The sequence below is a fragment of the Artemia sp. Qi Xiang Cuo genome, chromosome 14 (genome assembly GCF_049724085.1).
Source record: "Artemia sp. Qi Xiang Cuo chromosome 14, ASM4972408v1, whole genome shotgun sequence".
Lineage (NCBI taxonomy): Eukaryota > Metazoa > Arthropoda > Branchiopoda > Anostraca > Artemiidae > Artemia > Artemia sp. Qi Xiang Cuo.
Genome location: NC_142807.1, coordinates 17,448,025 through 17,468,993, shown reverse-complemented (window position 1 = coordinate 17,468,993; position 20,969 = coordinate 17,448,025). Strand labels below are relative to the sequence as shown.

General features: G+C 35.8%; 1 protein-coding gene across 2 annotated transcripts in view; it reads left to right on the top strand.

Annotated features, from left to right (window-relative positions):
- The window catches only part of Neos (nuclear receptor coactivator protein neosin), a 59,593-nt gene extending 46,197 nt beyond the window's left edge, over positions 1-13,396 (top strand). For both annotated transcript variants that reach the window (XM_089100390.1, XM_089100391.1), the window contains exons 7-10: positions 1,219-1,281; positions 5,409-5,608; positions 9,457-9,951; positions 12,742-13,396. In XM_089100390.1, coding sequence (XP_088956516.1) covers positions 1,219-1,281; positions 5,409-5,608; positions 9,457-9,951; positions 12,742-13,064 — 1,081 coding nt within the window. In that variant the 3' untranslated portion in view covers positions 13,065-13,396. The remainder of the gene's footprint in view (positions 1-1,218; positions 1,282-5,408; positions 5,609-9,456; positions 9,952-12,741) is intronic.
- The last annotated feature ends 7,573 nt before the right edge of the window (positions 13,397-20,969 follow it).

Sequence of the window (20,969 nt, the reverse complement as noted above, 5' to 3'; positions counted from 1 at the left end):
CCAAAGACCAAGCATTAATCGCTGCTTAAATCATGCCTTGAATAGAAATACCTCTGGACATATGAAGCACCAACAAAATCACAATAAATGTTCCCTAGAGGAGCAATCAGGTATAGGGGAAACAAGGTATCTGCTGCTGATGGTTGGTAAGGGAGGAGTGACTGCCCCGCTCTTTTAAGATACGATTGTTGCCTGCCCAAGTGGTATAAAGCTGGTAGATGGAACCCCTCTACCCCTCTTTTGGTAGATCTAAAAGAGGGGTGGGACATTGGTAGACACCTTTATATTACCGAGGAAGGAGCATCTACAAAGGGATTAAAAAAAGATAAATAAGCCCTGTCTCAAAACTAAAATGCTTAAGGGGCCATCAATAGTCTAGCGGACAAGGTTTGAGGATGGGGGGGGGGCTGCCTCTGGAAGCAACGCTAGCACAAAAAAGAATAAAAAGCCTAGTCTGCAGGACCAAAAAACGAGCTTTGCAGAGGTGGCTAAACTCACCCTAATCGAGGTAATAAGCAGTGTCTGTGAAAGCTTGAAAAATAGGACTTACATAGCATTATACATGCTCTCTTCTATAAAAAATTTCAGCGGAATCTACTTCCTTTCGTCTCTCTCTCGATCTCTCGCACTTTCTCTCATTCTCTTCTGGAAAATTGCCCAAATTATCTTACGCTAATAGCATCCGATTGTTGCGTCTGAACTTGGTAGGTTTTATATTTGGAATCAGCATAAACGTTTAAAACCCTTATATTCATTGTTTCCCAAACTTACGTTTGAAGTTTGCTGACTATTTGCAAGGGCCAGTTTCTCTGAAGCAAACTTTTTTCTTGAGATTGTAACATTAAAGCCAAAATGAAAAAAAGAAATGCTAAAGACGGATCAAGGTCTTAATTATATACAATATGCCAATTAAGAAACGCCAAGTCCGTTCCCTTTTTTATTGAATTGCAAATTCATTTAATTCATTTGATTTAATCTCAATTAATGACATATATGGAGAAACTGAATTCACCTATTGATTCAACAAAAACTTACACAGAACTTAGAAATACCTAACTGAGTTTTTTAAGGTAGCAGTTTGGTTTATTGCTGACATCTTGAAATGTTTGTGATAAAAATAATTAAATTTAGATAGAAGTATTTAGAATTGCCTTATGCTTTCATAATTATATTATTGCCCTTATATTTCTCAGTACTAAACAAGTTTATTTATTTTAGGGCAAGAGAAGCCTCGCCGTCCAAAAATGATTGCGAAATTATTGCCACCTCACGTTCAATTCGGTAAGTGTAATAAACTGTTATAATTCATGCGGTTTGCAATTGTCATAGAGTGCTGCAAACCTAAGTTAGTGCTGCAAACCAGTTTGCTGCAAGTGCTGCAAACCTAAGTTGCAATTTTCAGACAGTGCTGCAAACCTAAGTTAGTTTCCACTGGGCAAGTAGAGGATAAGTTTGGACAATGGAGTCTATGAAAGTCGGTCTATTTTTAGATGTTGAAAATAGCATAAACAGTATGATTAGAAAAAACTTTTCCTTTGACCAAGAAAGCCATGCAAACCTTTTACCATGTGACCTTTGAAGCCTGTACCATGATAAGATTGGTACGAATATACGAGTATATTCATTATAAAATTGAACATGATCATAGGATCTCGTAATCCAGGTTTACGTTTTTATACCTTCTTTAACCCTCCCAAAAAGCTGTAGTACTTTTACTAAAAAAATTTTGCCATGGCCAAAACCCAATTTCGCATCTTTATATCCAAAACCAGGGTTTCATTTTTGAAAATTGATTACTGTTCTCCAAAGAGCCCTTTAGTACTTGGGCTGCTGGGCAAATTTACATTGACATATTGCTTCTGGAATGTGAAACATAAGTATAAATACAATGTTACTTGTCCAATCGAAGAAACTGTTTTTCTTATTTCATGTTACATTATTTTTCTATTTGAAAAATGCCAAATAGGCCAAAGAGCCGGCCCATTGTGTTGTACCAAATACATAAACGCAGGTATACTAAAGGGTATATTTCGTATTTGTTTTGGGGGAGCAACACCGCTTTTGTTCTTTTTTTTCGGTCTTTAGTTTTTTTTGCAAGAGTGGTAAGGATCTAAGCTTTTCTGTTTTCACGAAAGTGTAGAATTCTGATTTGAAGTGTGATTGATGCGATCTTACATCTTGAAAAGTTGCAAATACTTCTTCTCTGGGGCCAAAAGGATGTTGCTAGTCTTTGAGCTAGACCCTATAGTATGAATTGATAGTTTCTATCAGAAGAAACTATCTGAAGTCGTTTGGCCAGGCTTTCGTTTCATCAAGCTATGTTTTTGCTTTCGAGTTGAAAGCTGTGTTCAAACTGGCAAGCTCGCAGGCAACAGGTTCAAATTGAATTGTTAAACCAGTACCAAAAAGTTCTTAATATGTCTGACTTTTCCCTAGCCCCATCACTAAAATATTTTCTTCTAATCTTAATAGGAAAGTTTATAGTTTCAAAAAAGGAGCGTTATTCCAAAGTGGTTGAAAGTGCTGTCATCTAGTTTTACTATCTATATGTTTATGATTTCAGTTAAATTTGCTGTTTTAATTTTTGTGTTTGGGAGTGAGGCAAAGTGGTGTCACATATGGCTTCTTAAATTCAATAGTTTTCTTATTGTTAAAGAAACCAGGGGTTTGTCTTGGCTTATTGTAGTATTGATATTAGAAAGTTGACTTATAACAGGATAATTGATTTTTAACTAAAAAAGAGACAATTTCCTTTCTAACACTGATCACTGCTCCTTGTAGAGCTGATGAGATTAAGTGCCAAAGCGGGCTCATGTCCGTTCCATTGAGATTTCTTCAGACCGAATTTCTTTTTGATCTGACACTGTTACAGAAACATTTATTTATTCAAGGTTTTATTCTGTCGAAAGAAAGGAAGGTGAATCATTATTAAATTTTTTACCCCTTTTCATATTTTTTTTTCTCTCCTGTTTGTATTCTATTTCTGGTCTCGGTCAAGCCTCCAAACTGACCCCACTAGCTGTGTGATTTCGGACATTGGGAGCATTAATTCGGCCACCTATTTTGCCTGCTGAGGTGTTTACTTCCTTATGTTTTGAATATAGGACCATATTTTCTCATATCCTTTTCCTGCTCAATAGCTGTACCTATGTGTGCGTATGCAGATCAAAGCTAAAATATCAGATAACTGGCGAAAAAAAATCCATATATGCTCTTCTGAGAATGAGAGAAAAAAATATTTCGCCCCTTGCCGAAAAACTCAAAATTCTTAGTCTTTTTAAAAGTGTCCCCTCCCTCCTCTGAAAAGGAAGCTTAATTGAAAGTTCCGGCTAGTTCCCTCAATCATGAGAAAAAAACGGGATATACTTACCGAATTACGAATAAAATTATCGCTTTTTAGTAGGACCTAAATGTTACCGACAGTCTGTAATCTCTATGACGTCATATACTTGCTTGTCTTTATGTCCAGACATAAAAGCAAAAAAAGTATGCTCTCTTCTAAGCATCTGAAAATCAACTAATTCTGGTCGTAAAAGTACTCCGGAGGAAACGTTACCGTTGAAAAGTAACACGTGATTGTTTTCAGATTAATTATGGGCTGGATGTGAACAGTCACTAATTAGATAAGTTAAAATATAGAAAATATTAAAAACTAGAAACGAAAGGGACTTATTCTTGCATCTTCCTTGCGTAGTATATTTGATCCAAATTAGCTGGTAATAAAGATAAAATTGGGACTGAAACAGCTTCTCGTCATAGCCTATATTATATAAGCTGAGGTAACACTAAAGCTTTCTCTGTTTTCCAGTATCTACTTGGGTTGATGCATATAGAGAGAAAGGAGAGATAGAGTAGTAAAGATGTTGAGAAAGAGAGAAAAAATCCATAACTAGTAATACGTTAGTTGTTGTCTGTTGAATTACAAAGTACGTTAAACAGTTATCAAGAAGCTTAGAATTCATAGCAGTGACAACGGTTAGGCATAGAGAAGATTTTGATATATTAACAGGTTCCTTCAAATAGTTTTTACTTCCTTTCTAAATGTTCCTTTATACTAAGGTATTTTTAATATTCTTTGCTTCAGAAACGTCTGAAATTTAGTCATTGACTCAATTATGGCTTGTTCTTGCTAACCCATGTGAGGCCATCTTGTTCTCTTTTTCTGGAACGACGCCCGACCCCATCTCGAATAAAAATAATATTTGAAGTCGTAAAGAAATAGTCGTGTAAAAGGAATAGATGGCATTAAAACATGAACTACAGAACACAGTCATCCCTGGATCACATAGAGAGTAAACTTCACCACTGTTTGGTATAAAAGCTCGGTAATTAGAGGGGTCGCTAACCGTCTTTCAAAAATGCAAAAAAAAAGCTCCAAATTCGATCATGGTCGTCATCAAATTGCATTTAGGAATTGGGCAGTCCTGGGTTTTCTTCCAATAGAAATGAAGTATAATCCAGTTCTTTCTTTGGTCGGTGTTGACTGGGCTGCATAAAAAAAAGGCCTATAAAAAGGTACCTATGCTATCAATATTATGCCGTGCTTACGTGTCTTCCTCTACTAGAGATACTGGGTAAGTTTTGAGTAAATAGTTATCTGATAGTGTTGTTATGTTGAAAGCAGTGCTGTTTGGATCCCAGGGACCAATTTTTTAATTCATCCCCTCCTAATTTACATGTAATGTAAACTTCAGTATTAAACAAAATCTCGCACTCTTTCTATTAGAGCCTCAGGCCCGGGGTTTCATCCCGTTCTGTTGACAACACTGGTGAAAAGTACACAATTTTACATTGGTCGTATGAATTAGTGCTTCGAAATAGTGCTTTCTTTGGGAGTTTTGCCGTGGACGAATGTGGAATTGACTACTAAAAGTACTGTTGTTAGTCATTATAATGGAAATAAAGATTTCATCGTATTGATAACTGCGACTTGAGAACGACCTACGAAGGAGTATGAGAATGACGGTTCTAGGCGTTTATCCCCCTCAAAATACCCCCCCCCCCCCCCCGTAAAATACTCCGCGGGGGGTATTTTCCAGGGGGTAAACGCCGGCCACCAAAAATGACTTAGCTAGGATTAGGGGTTTAACAGAGAGAAAAAAAAATTGCCAGTACCACTGAAACTAAGTGCAGCGATACTAAGCAGGACTTGGAAAAATTTAAATAAGCATTATTTGAACTTGAAATTTGAATATTAAAGGTCCAGGTTTGGTTAGGTCCAACCTGAGAGCTTTGAAAGCAGGAAGCCCCCCCCCCCCTTGAATTCCTACGTATGCTCTTGTGCCATGCTCATGAAAGTCTGAGTAAAAAGTCGCTGAAACAGATGAGAACTGACACTGCTGGAACTTTTGCTACCCCGTTGGTTTGTTTCAAATGGGCCTGTAGCTAATGTTGATTTTTTTTTTCAGAAATTATGCAGAGCGAATTGAAGCTCAGTTGCAACGTCTTGGCCTCAATGTGGATATCCTCTTTCCTCACGAGGATGTTCCCATTAAATCTGTTCTAGATGAGCTGGCATCTCGTGGTGTTCAAATTGGCATCGTCTTACTTCCAAATAATGCAAAAGACCAGTCATTAAATATTCATGTTCTGCAAGGGAAGCCTGAACGTAAGGGCTCTTGATTCCATCTATATATTGTTATTATCGACAGATTAATATTTTATCTGGTATCTTTTGTATTAGCTTCGTTATATTTTTGCGAATTTCAGGGAATTAAGCAAAAAATAACTTGGGGAAACGGTGCTCAGAAAATAAAACAAGAAAATTATGAGTGTTTTATGTGTAGAAGCAAGATGAATATTGCTAGGACAAACAAAGAAGAATGTTCTAAACACAAAAAAATCGCAGAACATTAAATAAAATATGGACTTTAGGAGAGTAAAAATAGAAAATTATAAACTAAAAAACGAAGAGCTAATTTAAACATAAAAAGGAGCTAAAAAAAAATTCAAATATTCATATTTACAAATCGTACATTTGGATTCTTGTTGTATTTCTGATATTTACCGTATTTTGTCATCATTCTGCTTTTGAGCTCATCATTATTTTTCGTTTTTTTCAATTCCCATTCGGTCTTCTAGTAATTTTGTTTTTATCAGTATTTCATTGTTTATCAAATGTAGTATTTATTTAAATATAGTAATCTTCGAATAGAATTTACTGAAGTCTGATATATTTATTATTCAAATATCCGTGAAATGGACGATATAAAATCTAGCTTGTCAAACGTAACAGAATTGCAAACTGGATTTTGGGCTAATGAAGTTTAGACAAGGAAAATTCTGCTTGTAGGTGTCATTGGTGCTAACATAGAAAATTAGTATAGACAGAGAATTACAGAAATCTAGAAACTGGACTTAAATAGAATCAAGAAGATAAACGAAAAAAATAATGAAAACCAAAAGAAAAATGGAAAATGTACTAGTGTCTGATCCAGGATATAACTGAATTAGGCATGTCCTAGACAGGAATAACACAGTTGTTCATTTATTTTTCTGATCTGATTCCAAATAAGCTTTGTTGCTTCTCTATTTCATCTTCTTTTTTCAGGTTTTTTCGTTTTTTGGCTTTTACACTATTTTTTCGTGTTTGTACTGAGGACGCTTGGTTTCTTGTACTGGCAGAATAATAACAATAGATTTTTTCTAATTCTGAAGGTCAATATGCCTTGATTTTAAGCTTTTAGTTTTTCATGGTTGATCGGTTGGGCTTTATGGATTTAAGGTAGTTCGTTTTATGGATTTTATTTTGGACCATCAATAGCACTGGCGGATCTCTATCTCTCTATGTGTCAGGAAGGAAAAGGACCATAGCTGATAGTCTCATGAATGTTCCTGATGATCAGAGGCCTTCTTGAGAGAATTTAGTTGTGATACAGAGCAGGGCAGTTGTGATACAGAGCAGGGCAGTTGTGATACAGTGCTACTTTGATAGGAGAAATTAGAAGATTGTTTATTTATTTTTTAATACTTTGTTGGTATAAAATATTTTTTTAAATCAATCATACAACGTAAAAAATAATCCACTCAAGAAGCAGAGCAGTTCCTTGCTGGAGTCCAGATTTAAAACCGAACCATAAGCACGTCAAAAAACCACCTAATTCATAATTAACTAAACCGGTTAATTGAATTTTCAGAAAATGTGAATGTGACCGGAAGGCACTATCAAGTATTTGTGTTGAGGGGTCTCTAATTTCAGTTACCCCGAAAATTCTTAAGAAGGACTTTGGGGAAAGGGACATACCTAAAACATTCGCAAGGGTATATTCGGCAACTTATTGAACTTCTCGGCGATCGGATGAACAATGCAGTAATGCATACAGGATACATACACGGACATACATACATTCGATTTGGTATATATAAGTTGGTAACATTAGAGCACTAAACATTCGCATGATTCCAAACTATGGATGGCTTCAAATGGTGAAATATAATTTAGAAAACTTAATAAGTAAACTCAGTTTTTTATAAATAAATTGTTGTGAATTTGAATTGAATTTTTAATTTGGTTTAAATTTTACAAATACACATAAATAAATAAACATTTTGAGTACTTAATATGCTATTTTAAGCGTAAACATTAAAACATTTTATGTTTTAATTAAAACATTAGCAGCTTGTATTATTTACAACATTTTAAGTAAAAATAAACCGCTATTTACACCACGGAAGACATTCATGCGGGTACTTATAGACAAATGGAGCAAAATTCTTTGCTTAAAATTTTCTGAACTAGCAAATCAGGTCATTCCTAAAATGTCCTATCAAGTTTCTAAACCTAATCAAGTTTCTAAGTTGAAACTAAGTTTCACCGTAAGCTAAATTTATGATTAATAGACTTTTACTGTTATTATGTCTTAGATCCTACGGAAAGGGAGAGAATTTAATTTATTTCGAATTGGAATAAATAAAAAGATACATGTCACCGATCAACCAAGCAACAAAATCAGTGCCAATAGCAGTGTAAGGTAAATAAAAAAGTGCACGTTATATGTTTCGACTTTCCTGATATTTCGTCAGCATTCGCTACCTGAGAGTAAAAAGGAATATATAAAGTAGAAATTGCCTTGCCCGATATGAAGGGCGGATTTCACACTTTTTTCTATGGATTTGTCGATTTCGTAGGTAGTACCTCTATCTCAAGAATACCCCTAAAGAACTGATTGTGTTATATTTTTTTTGTCAGGTCTAAAGGTGGTATCTGACATATTCATATTTCTGAGATGTTTTCTAAGCTGTTTTCAAAGGGAAGATCGGCAGGAAAATATAGATCAAAAGGATTAAAGTGTTATTGAACTTACGTTCTTCTTCTTTTGAAAAACAGCACCTGGAATCCATAATAGACCTCTTTTGGCTTCGAGGACCTTTCTTCTAAATACACAATACATAAAAAATCAATACAATCATCAGATAAACAAAAAGGCTCTTTCTTCTTTTTTTTCTTTTTTTTTGTCTTCAACATCAACACAATTATTATATATATATATTTACGTTTTTTTTTTGCTATACAATCGTTAAGGAATATACTACTCTTGGTTGACATATAACAAACACAGAACAAAAGAAAACGAAGAAACGATGGAATTGGATGACCTGTGGGAAGTACGAGTACTTGAGCTACATATTCCCAGCAATTTAAGGTCTGTATTTAGGGCGTTCCCCTACAAATCTTCCTTTTGAGAACGGCTTATTACGTGTTTTTGGCTATTATTTCAGAAACGTAAAAATGTCAGTTACAGTCTTTAGACGTCACAGCCTTATGACGGTATTACTACTACTACTACTACTAACAATTCACCGCAGCACCAAGCCGCCTGAGGCCAACGCAGCTACGCACGCTCCTCCTTCATCCCAATCTATTTAAAACCTCCCTTTTTACACCCGCCCATGAAGTTCCCATTTCCTTTAAATTTTTCTTTATGACGTCCTCCCACCCCAGACGAGGACAACCTGCTTTCCGTTTAGCCCCAGACGGTTGGCCGAAAAGGACAACATTTGGAAATCTGTCATCCTTCATCCGCACAACGTGTCCTAGCCACCTCAACCTTTCTTTCATTATAGCCCTAGAGAGCGGAATTGAACCACATTTCGTATAGTCTATTGTTTGAAATACGATCACTCATCCGAGTACCCAGAAGAATCCATAAGTAATTTCTCTAGAAAACATCTAGCAAATCTTCATCCGCTTTTCGGAGTGCCCATGCTAAAGAGCCATATTTGACCACTGTCATCACTGTAGCTTCTAATATTCTAATACAATTAAGAGCTTTTGCTGTAACTAGGCCTAAAACTGTTCAACTGCACGCTTTAATTTTCCTTAATTTTTCTGGTTTAAATTTTCGGTGCAAAAAACTAAAAAATCGTATTTACGCTATCCTGTATGATTATGAAAAAGGGCAATGCCCATTTTGATTTTGGAGGCAGTGCTTAGTTTGCAATACTTCTCTTTTATAGAATTTCGAGATATTGAAAAGGAGGACGGAATAGCACTCATTGAGAGTATTCTCAAAAAGAGACATAGAATTCCAGAACAAAGCCCATTTCGAAGACGGAATCCTGTTCCTGTCAGAATTGAAGAATCGGATCGACGATCTCGTAGAGATAGAAGTCCATCATATGACCACAATAGAGCAGTGGTCAGCGGTGGTCGCGATAGGCCACCTAATGTCGGTGGCGATAGATCTCGCAGAGATAGAAGTGTCTCGTACGATCATGACAGATCAAAAAATGTTAGCAGTGATCGCGATAGAGCAGTTGATGCTGACGGCGATGGTCATCCTCATGGCATTCAGTTAATAATGAATTTCCTACAAGAAAATCGCCCTTTGACACTTGTTGAATATGACAAAGTGATTAAATACCTATTGGACAAACGAGAGAATCTAATTCGAACAGAATATGGCGAGGATCCTGCTAGAGTTGCGTCTCTAGTCGCGCCAGTTTTGCCAGGTTAGTAAAATGCTTACACCTTCAACTCAGCAGTTGTATTTATCAGATATGAGAAAGAATAGCCAGGTAGTTTTGGATAAGGCTGGGATAGAATTATAAAAATATAGAGTCCTTGGATATTTCATTGGAGGTTTTCGAAGCGGGGGTTTAAAAAAAGGGGGGAGGGCAGATGCGAATCATTTTTCATCATGACTGGTCTCAAGGGCCTTAAGCCTGAGGTGATTTTGAAGCAGAAGTAGCTGGAGTTACGCCAATACTTCGTGCTGCTTGTATGTGATTACGTAGTTCTGAGTTATGGCAGGAGGTTATATTGAGGGGATCAGTTGAGCACAAGAGTACGAACACATTCTAATGTTGTATTTATAGTAACTACAATGCCTCTCACATGTTGAGAGGGTGCCAGGCTAATCAACTTTATTGGACTCCTAGTAGATTGGACGTTACTATGTAGTCCCGTAGTCACGTGTTTAGTACCTTCATTCCCTCCAAGTGTCCAGAGGGTACTAGGTTTCTCAACTTCAGTATGCTTCAATGGGACTGGACTTAACAGCGTGGTTACAAATTCTTGCCTTATGTTAGACTGAAAAGTTGGAAATGCGCTGGAGTATGTTCGAACATTATATAGTAGAATTTGTAGTACCCTTCATCCCTGCTTCACGCAGAGAGAGTGCCCGGCTGCTCAATTCAATACATCTGCTAGTTTGGAGTTATAGCCAGATCTTAATTGAAGAGCTCTCTCACATGTCGAGACACCCTTCTCACATGTCGAGAATATACTAGGCTAAATTCGACTTTATTAGAATATTAGTAGATTCTTAAGAACATCGCTATTTTGAAAATACCTTTCTATTAGGTATGCCTCATTTGAGAAAAAAACTTCTTTTAAATTTAAAAGGTAGTTGGATCTTATGGAAATTATTAAAAAAAAAAATTAATTTCGAAATTATGAGGGGGGGGGGGACTCTGAACTATACTCGCCTGGTCTAAGATATTTTTTTCTGTGTTTACTTGTTTGTAGTGTGATTGTAGTAACTATAAAATTACATTTGTAGTGACTATGATGCTGTTCACATGTCAGGCCACGGAATTTTCAAAGGCTCATAGATGATTTTTAAGAATGGTGATATTTTAAAAATAGTTTGTTCATTATTGATGTCATGGTAGAAAGGCCCAGCTAGCTTCTTCTGCACTTAAGTAAAAAAGAGCTTTTTTTCTTCTAACAAATAAACTGCAACGTTCAAAATCTAAAAAGATAAGAAAATTGTCCAAAATGTGAAAGGGGCTCCTGCAATCTTAATCAAAAATAAAGCGCAATCTCAGCTAATTTTAATCGAAATTTTAGCATAAAGTTTGAATCAAAATCGACTTGGTGAACTTCGATGGAAAAGTTGAGAGCCATGGCTAATTGGAGTAAAGCCAAGATAGATAGTCTGAGTGAAAGGCAAAGCTGCCTGGATTCAGAGCTCGACCACCTTAGAGATATTTTATTTGGGAATGGTTATCCAATTAGTTTAATAAATTCTGTGGTTGCAAACGCATTAAAGGATTATCAGATAGTTAAACAGAAAACGCAAATCAAAGGGAAAATTCAGTTTATCTTGGTCTCCCGTACGTTAAAGGGGTTTCAGACCACATTTCAAAAAATCTAAGGAAAAATAACATTTACACTTAGTACAGATCCAGTAAAACCATCAGTTCCCAAATTTATCAAGGTAAAGACCCTGTCCCGATAGGTGAAAACCCCGGTGTCTACAGAATTTCTTGTTCGTGTGGTCTTTGGTATATCGGAAGAATTGATCAGTGACTTACGGATAGATTAACTCAGCACTCTACCTCAATTAATAACGATAAAATAAAAGTTCAAAATAGGGATAAAATCTTTTTTAATAGATAGTGTATAGAAATTCACAAAAAAATACCAGATATTTCGGTCACATATACAGTGACCGTCATCAGTAGTAAAACTACTGATGTTAATAACACACTTAAAAAGCGAAAAAAAACTGAAAATTTTGACTCTGCCCTTGCAGAGCACATTTTTGAAAACCCAGACCATAGTATTTTATTTTTGGAACTCGATCAATTCCTTGTTTTATGTGCAGATCAGACTACTTTTGGAAGCATTTTTTTATTTTTTTAAAATTGCTACTTTGAAACCGTTATATGGCCCCATGTATGGGCCACGATAGAACCTAGGGGCAAGTATGGTGCAGGAGGTGGCCTAATTATCTTCCCACCACTCTTGGCTCTTAAAAAGTGTCTTAGAACTTATGAATTTCTTTCGAATGAGACCTCTCCTGAATTTCTACTATCGCTGATTCGGTTGATCATACCTACTTGGAGAAGGATTTCTTGGGAAGGGTGGAAACTTTGATAAAACAAAAATAGGCAAATTTTATGAAAAATGTAGGAAATTATAGGAAAATTAAGATAGCGTTATGCCCGAAGAAGGGCATGATTTAAAAGCTCCGCTGCTTATACGTCAGATTAAGGGCCACCTTTTTAATTGTGAAATTTTTGTACAATAATAATACGGTTCTGTTTTTAGATCCAATCATAGGAGTAGCTTTTATTCTTAGATGATGACTTCGGTTCTTTGACTTTCAGTAATTCAAACTATTATCCAAGCATATGTGACCATGATAAATACTCCAACAGAGATTTTTTGCTCTCCTGAAAAAGCAGTATTTTTTAGTCATGTTAAAAATTTGTGACGGACTGTCAAACAAAACGAGGATATTCAGATGAAAACTAACTTAACATCGTCAATTTATTTATTTTATTTTTTAGCAACCTTAGTCCCTGGTGCTACTCCCACGAATCCAACAGTCACGGAGATCCAGAAACGTGTTTTGAAGTTTTTAAATTCTGGTAAAGTTGGACCGAATGGAGAATATATCCCACCAAAACCTGTTGTTGAAGCAGTTCAAAGCACACAAGCATCTGTAACGGATCCAAGTATTCAAAAAGCCCTGGAGCACCTCATTCAGAGTGGACCGAATATATTGCAGTCACTCGGACAGGGGTCAACAATATCTGCTGCAAATAGTTTGTCTTCAACTCCAAGTACAAACTATCAAATGAATATGACGAAAACCTATCGACAATATTAGTATCATGTCTTAAAATATGAATGTTTTAATTCCAAATTTTTGTATTTGCTGTTAAATAAAATCACTGTAAATAAACAATGACAGAAGTTCGGATCTGAAACAAAAGTCCAGATTCGAACTTGTGTAGAATACATTGCAGTTATTCGGAGAATGATCGATGATATCTACTGCAAATAGTTTGTCTTCAACTCCGAGTGGTAACTATCAAATCATAATGAATAATAAATGTCGACAATATTATATATATTGTATTAGTGTCATTTGTAAAAACATAATGCTTTAATTTGAAATTTTTATATTTGTCATTAAATAGAATTATTGTATATAAGCAATGACCGAAGTTCGGATTTGAAACAGAAGTCCGTATACGAAGTTATCTGTAGAATATATTACAGTTAACTCGAATAGGAATCGAATGACATCTGCTGCAAATAGTTTGTCTTTGAGTACAAACTTACAAATGAAAGTGATGAATAGCTATGGACAAAACTAGTTTTATTTCTAAAATATATCGACGTTTTAATTTCATAATTTTTATATTTGCTGTTAAATAATGTCATTGCAAAACCAATGATAAGGGTCCATCATTTGAAGAAAAGTATGGATTCAAAACTGGGTAGAACAGTCACTTGTATAAGGGGTCACCATTTTGGCTTCAAACACATTGTCTTTCAAATCGAATTGCAGACTATCCCCACAAGTGTAACGACTAGCTATCGACAATATCGCTACCTTGTGGGAGAATAAGGTTATTTTCTTTCAAAATAATGTTTTGCTGGTAGAGTAGAGTAGAATATTTTTATTTACAACTCATACATAGATAAATGTCACAAAACAGCGCACATGCCTGGTGGCATACTTTAGCCCTGAAAACATTGCCAACGAAAATAAACAGCCATCTTCTAACTAAATTTTACAACAACGAAAAAAACAAACATAATAAACAAAATGCTTAGCTTGTCGTAAGATGTTTCTTCACTAGTCTTATAAAATGTCGCTTGTTGCTGCATTCTCGAACTGATGCTGGAATTGAGATCCATATTTTTGGCCCAGTGTGACGGATGTTGAATCCTGCTCTCGACGTCGGGCGAATTTCGCACGAAAAGCCTGAACGATGCTTAGTAGGATCTTTATGAAATTGGGAATTAGTTGGGAAAATACCGGAGAAATTTACAGGTAAATTACTATATTAATAATCTTGACAAATACTAGAGATAGAAATTAAATGAAGTTGATCCAAAGAATAAGTTCCTGAAGTCTCACATAGGTGTCTAACTGAAGATCTGCAATCAACATCAAAAATAATCCTCATTGCTTTATTCTGAAGTACTTGGAGAGATTTGAATACAGACGAAAAGGTAGAAGCCCAAACCGAAATGCAATAGATAAAATATGGGTGGACGGAAGAATAATAAATAGATTTTAGTATAGTTTTAGGAAAAAAAATGACGAAAACGAGTTAGCAGGTCAATATTTCGGAAGCTTTTAATGATAGTGTTTTTACATATTCATAAAACGACAAATTTTAATTTAAAATAATTACAAGATATTTACACTGATCTACCCGTTTTAATTCAAGACCATTCAAGAAAAGAGAGAAGCTATCTGACACTACTGATCCAGTTCGCGAAAATAACATATATTGGCATTTTTTTCGTTAAGAGCTAGTAAATTCCTTGAATACCAATCAGCTACAGTTAGTAACGTACTATTGAGGTTCTGGAAAAGAACTGATAGGTCCCAGTGAGAAGCAAAAATTACAACATCATCAGGAAACATTATAATTTTACAAAGAGGCAAAACATCTGGCAAATCTTTTTTAAAAGGAAGAAATAGAATAGGCCCAAGGACAGAGCCCTGAGGCACTCCATAATTAATTGGAAAAGTTTCAGAACGGAGATCACGAGATTTATCAACACATTATAGTCGTCTCCCAGAAAGGTAATATGCAAAAAATTAACAGCTTGTGTTGAAAACCCACAAGACTTAAGTTTAGAAAGAAGCAAAGATTGATTTACGGTGTCAAACGCCTTAGCGACTTCAAGAAGAATCGCCAAAGCATGTTTACCTTCATCTAGTGAATCATTAATATTTAGTAAAAGCTCATGAATTGCCAGTTCAGTTGACTTTCCTTTTATAAAACCATATTAAGACGTATTTAAAATCTTACTACCAAATAAATGTTTTTGTAATTGACTATTTGCAAGTTTTTCCAAATTTTTGCTGAAAACCGAAAGTAGAGAAATGCCTCTATAATCTGAAGGGTCAGTTGAACTCCCAGCTTTAGGTAATGCTATAACATTTTTTTTTTTTTAAAGCTCAGGAAAACCCCCATGCATAAGTGATAGATTAAAAATATGTGCCAACAAAGGTGAAATGCTTGATGCTACTTACTTTACGGTTTCAGCCGAAAATCCAAATTTGTCCGTAGAAAAACTCCGTTTAAGCTTCAGAATAATTTTCTCAATCTCATGAGCCACAATCTCAGAAAAAGAAAACGAATTTTCTGCATGTTGCTCACTAACTGGAACAAAAGGGGAATTCAGATGCATATTCATATTCGATGCAAGTCTAGAACCAATACTACTGAAATAATCTCCAAAAGCATTTAAAATTTCAAGTAAACGTATTGTAGATAAACAACGACATAAATCAGGACTCCTCTAACTGTTGTAGAAATTAATGCAGTAACTTGTGCAGGATCGGAAGCATCTGCTATAAAAAGTGTGTCCTCCAACTCGAAATGCAAACTACTAGATGAAAAGTATGACGAATTGACCATATTAATGTCATGTTATAAAGAACGATATTTTGTTTTCCTTTTTTCAAATAAAAGTTTTATGGATTAAAAATTACATCAGTGTTGTAGAAGTAATTAAATATGTATTTAAGCCCTTCTTAGAGTATGTAAAAATAAATAAGATAAAAATGAAATTTTTCTAAAAATATCGTTAGGCGCTACTCAAATAATGTGCTCTTTTAAGTGTTTACCTATGGACATACTTTTCGATGAAAGAAAATGCGTTTTTTTCTGCTGGCTATAGTAGATCCTCCGTCTCCTGCTGATTTTGAGCTCTTAGCAGAGGGATTTAATTTTTTTTTTTTTTAAGTCGTGAAATCTTTAAATTTGGTTAGAAACATGCACTTGGGCGGTCTGAAAATTCCTATTATATCTGCTGCAGCGATGTATTAAGTAAAGAACAAACACGGCCCATAGTAGTGGAAATTTGAAGAAAAGCAAATTTTTAAAGAAACATGTAAGAAACAGATTTTAAAGGAATATTGCCAGTGTAATACTATTCTGAAATTATTGATTGTCATTGAGATTCCACCCAGTTCGGCGATGTGCTGTTTGTTTAGCTCTTAATAGCTGAACGAAAAAGACAATCTGTGATCTTTCATCCGCAAAACTTGTCCTAGCCATCTCAACCTTTATCATAAAGAAAGAAACGATCAAAAATGGGGTTTTAAGGCCAAAAATTTGAACTGCCATCGACGGATACTAGCCAACAACAGTTCTTCGCTAGTATCCGTCAATGTCAGTTCAAATTTTGGATTTTGTGCAAATCCCGGATATTAGCGAATGACTGGTTTTATGCCTGTTAGGTATTTGGTTTTAATTCTTCTAATTTTGGCTTTTACTTAATTTTATTAATCTTTAAATTTGTGGTCTTCATTGGTTTTGTTTTTTCACATTGACTTTCCGCGTTTGCTTTTGGTTTTTTCTTTGTCTTTTTTGACATTTTCCTTGAAAATATTTTTTGTTCGCGCTGAAGAAGAGAGACGGTTGTCCTTTTGAAATATGCGCTTTGTATGTTTTTTCGGTATTTTCTTTTTGCCTTAAAAAACTCATTTTTTATTGTTTCTTTCTTTGTATTATGGCAGGCCAATGTGGTTTAAAAATTACCATCTTAACCTTACTCTCATTACAGCCCTAGAAAGCGGAATAGAACCACATTTTTCGCACAACTTACTGTCTGAAATACGATCAGCCGGATTGCTACCCAACAGAATCCATGGATAATTCCTCTGGAAAACATCTAATAAAACCTTCTTTCGGAGCGCCATGTTTCAGAACCATACTTGACCAATGTCATCACTGTAGCTTCCAATATTCTAATCTTGGTTCGCAGACTTATCTTCCTATTCTTCCAAACTTTTTCTAACTGTGAAAAAATACCCTGGGCCTTGAGTATACTACTCTTAACATCTTCACTATATCTACCATCTTTACTAATAATACTCCCAAGGTAAGCAAAGCGAAGCTATCCGCTTGATCGAACTTCTCGCTACCCAACATTACCTCTTCACCTATACTTATCCTCAGTCTAAGCGACTTAGACGTTTAACATTAATTTTCAACGCCAGGAGCTCTGAAAACCTCCATTAAATTATTAACTCTGCTAACATTTTCATCTAGGACTCTCAAGTCATCAGCGTAGTCTATGTAAGGAGAGTTTTACTTTTCTATTTGATTCCATGCTCTCCCATTGCCTTTGTCGTGTTCTTTAGGACAAAGTCCAACAAAATGATCCATATAAATTGGGACAAAATGCAACCCAGGTTAACTCCTGATTCAGTGGCGTGACTCTGCAAGCTTAGCCAGAGTCGACCCAGCTATAAATGGTTACCTTCAGAAATCTGGGGAAGGTAAACAGAAAGGGAGTGCGAAAGCACAGGATAGCTGGGTCCCTTCCCCCCATTACAATTTCTGGCTGAAGGGCTATGAAACAGAAATCAGCACCGCCGATAGGGACTGTTAAGTCCAATACCGTATTCTTTACCTTTTTTATAATAGCATTAATTATTTTAAAGTATTTAAGGATAAGACCTTTGCTGTAGGCTATTATGTCGGCTGAATCGAACGCTTTGCTCGTAATCTATAAAGCAAAGTACTAAAGGGGTCGGATGACTCAGGCAGAGTGAAAATTTAGTCGACGTATCCTCTCCTCTTCCAAAGAAAACATACTGTTCTTCTCAGTGTTTCTACTTTCTTTTTCTCGAAATCCCATCTGTTAAGTAGAAAATCCCTTTTTACTTTTTTTTTACTTTTTAAAATCGCTTTTACTTTTTATCGACAAAAATCCCTCAAAATTCTGCCCTGCTGTTTCTATTAAAAGCGTAATTAAACAAATGTACAAATCCATGCGGTTTGTCGTACGACGATAAATCACAGGTTTTATCATACAGATTGAATAACATTTTCAATTTGAAAAGCATGTATTTAATATAATCGTATAAAACAAACGTTTCAGCTGACATTTATCTTTGACTGGAAATATCATAATGTTTCGACAAAAATGAATCCATGAAATACGCTGATTTTTCTGTATTACTAAATTTTTCTTCTAACTCGAATCCATTCGCTAAACTGTACGGTTTTCCGCTTTGTTTAATGGCACCTTTACTTTTTCATCCCGAAGTAAAGCAGCCATTCACACGGGGCTTAAAGCCAGTCTCCATTTGGCACTTTCTACAAAAATTGAATCTGGTGGAAAAATTAACATCTTCGGTTCCTTTTTCTGCCACTCCACAGAATACCTGCCTCCATTGTAAAAGAATTGGCATTTTTCAATTCCGTTTTTGTATAAAATGTCAAATAGAGACTGACTTATAGGCATAGTCACAGTCGGGCCTAGATTCGAGGTATCTCCGTTCAAACGCTTCCGTGATTGGACCCATATGGATAAAAGTTTTTTTGTCAAGCTGTAGTAATATTAGCGACTGCGAATATTCCGAAACCACATGTAAATCGCAACTAATGAAGAAAGCCGAAAATAAGGGTCAAGGTCTTGATCCTTCACCAACACATCATTCAACAACTTAAAAAACAAAATGATCAAAATAGCAGGAATCTGAAGTGTACAACCTCGTCCCTAATCTCTCGTCTTCAGTATGGATGCAATTGCACGAACTTGACTCATGGTTAGCAGCCACTCACATAAGCTAGGATGCAGTTGCAGTAGCACTCTGTTTTGGAGTTTTCCACTCACGCAGAGCGTTCTCTCTTAATCAAACCCACGGGAATGGGATTTCACTAAGTCATTGTCACAGTAATTACTGTTCCTAAGCCCCATGTGATCGATCACTTCAGGAGAGGATGAACAAGCAAGGTACGGTATTTGCTTGTGCCGAACAGATGCAACGTCCCGAAACTCCAAAATAAGTGACCGATGAGATAAATATGTAACTCCATGTCATAATGTCAACTGAGACGGAATTTGGATCAATGATGTGTTTATCCTTAAAGTAACTATTCACAAAGAAAAAGAAACACTAGGACTGGGACCTAGTAAAGCTGCCTTATCTGGAGTAGCATTAGACTTTACGATTTTTAGCTTTTTTGCTTGAATTTTAGCTTGAATAGCCTCTTGGCTGCAACAATGCTAAAGGGAAGAGTCGACAGCCATCGGATCAGCATTTTGAAATCGGAAAAACGGACATCTCCAGCACCATAATTCAGTTTCAATGTGTACCCCTAGTATTCTTTACCTAGCGCATTTTTGGGATCCTGATTTTCTGTGAGATCGATCGTGGGTTGGCATCTCCCGTCTGCATCAATCTTTGCTTTCTCCCATTCGGGCATGCTAGATTTGTCAAGACAGGCTGATAGAGAGAGTTCTAAAGCCGATGTCTGGCCAACTTTGGAACCAACACTTTTTCAAAGTCAAAAATAACATCTCTAAAGCTGAATCGTGTTTTCATGTAGGCAATTACTTCAGTATAAAAGTCTCAAGCAGGTTTACAATTTCCAATTCTGTTGGGTTGACCAATGGGTCATTTACGATCAGAGTCCTGCTGTCACATGCTTCCATTCCAAGGTAGACTTGTCCAAGTGGCAAATATTCACATTCCCTTTTTCATTGATTCACAGTATGTTTGAAACGGTCCTTACGTAGAACAAGTTAATAAAGTTACTGGCAAAGATTCTGACTAGTTCTAGTACTCCTCGTTCGTAAAGTTACTGGCAAAGGTTCCGACTAGTTTTAGTGCTCTCGAACAAGCCATCCTCGATCTCAAACAAACATTTAAAGTCACTGAACAGGTCGAATGCATAAGACATAAACTCAACCTGTGCTTTCATCAGGGGGTTCTGAAGCGTTTCTAAGACCTTTTCATAATCATGAGTTTAATCTTCAAAAATGAGAAAAGATGATCGTCATCCTCGAGTCTACCAATGTCATAACTTCCAGGAAGGTAGAAAACGACCTTTTTTTCCAAATGTTAATCTTATTGGTATGATTTTTTCCACTGCTTCCGCAGAAGCTTTGCTATCTTTATTTTATCAACTTAACAGTTTACCCAAAGAGTATTAAGTAACTTGTAAGAGTGGAAACTGGCACTTGTGTCGACAAAAACTATCAACCCCATTTAGGGTTTGGCGACACTTGGCATTTTTTCAACTTTTATAATCGTTTTTTTTTTGTCAGGAACTGAGATCAGACACTTTTCACTACCCTAATTTTACTAATTAAACTAATCAAATTAATTATTCTTATTATTACACTGAAAAAAATGCCAATTGTCGCCACACGCTAGATAGCGTTGAGGGTATTTTTGTCGACACTAGCGCAAGTTCCCACTCTTATAAGTTACACATACTCTTTGAGTTTACCACTGACTTGTCAACTGTTTCTGAAATTTAGCCATAAGTGGCAGGCATTGTAGCGTTTGAAGTATCATTTCATTTCCTAGGTTCAGTTGATCCAATGGATGTCTCTTTGGCTATTCTATTTCATTGTCATTACTTTCATTACAAACACTACAATTGTCATCATCATCAATCCTAGGTGTGCTTACATGCTGACCCTTAAGGGGGAGAGCCCGTAATATTTTCTTTTTCTTTTTTTAGTGAGGAGGCCAAAACACGAAAAAGCACATTTTTAGATCCTATATTTCTGTTTT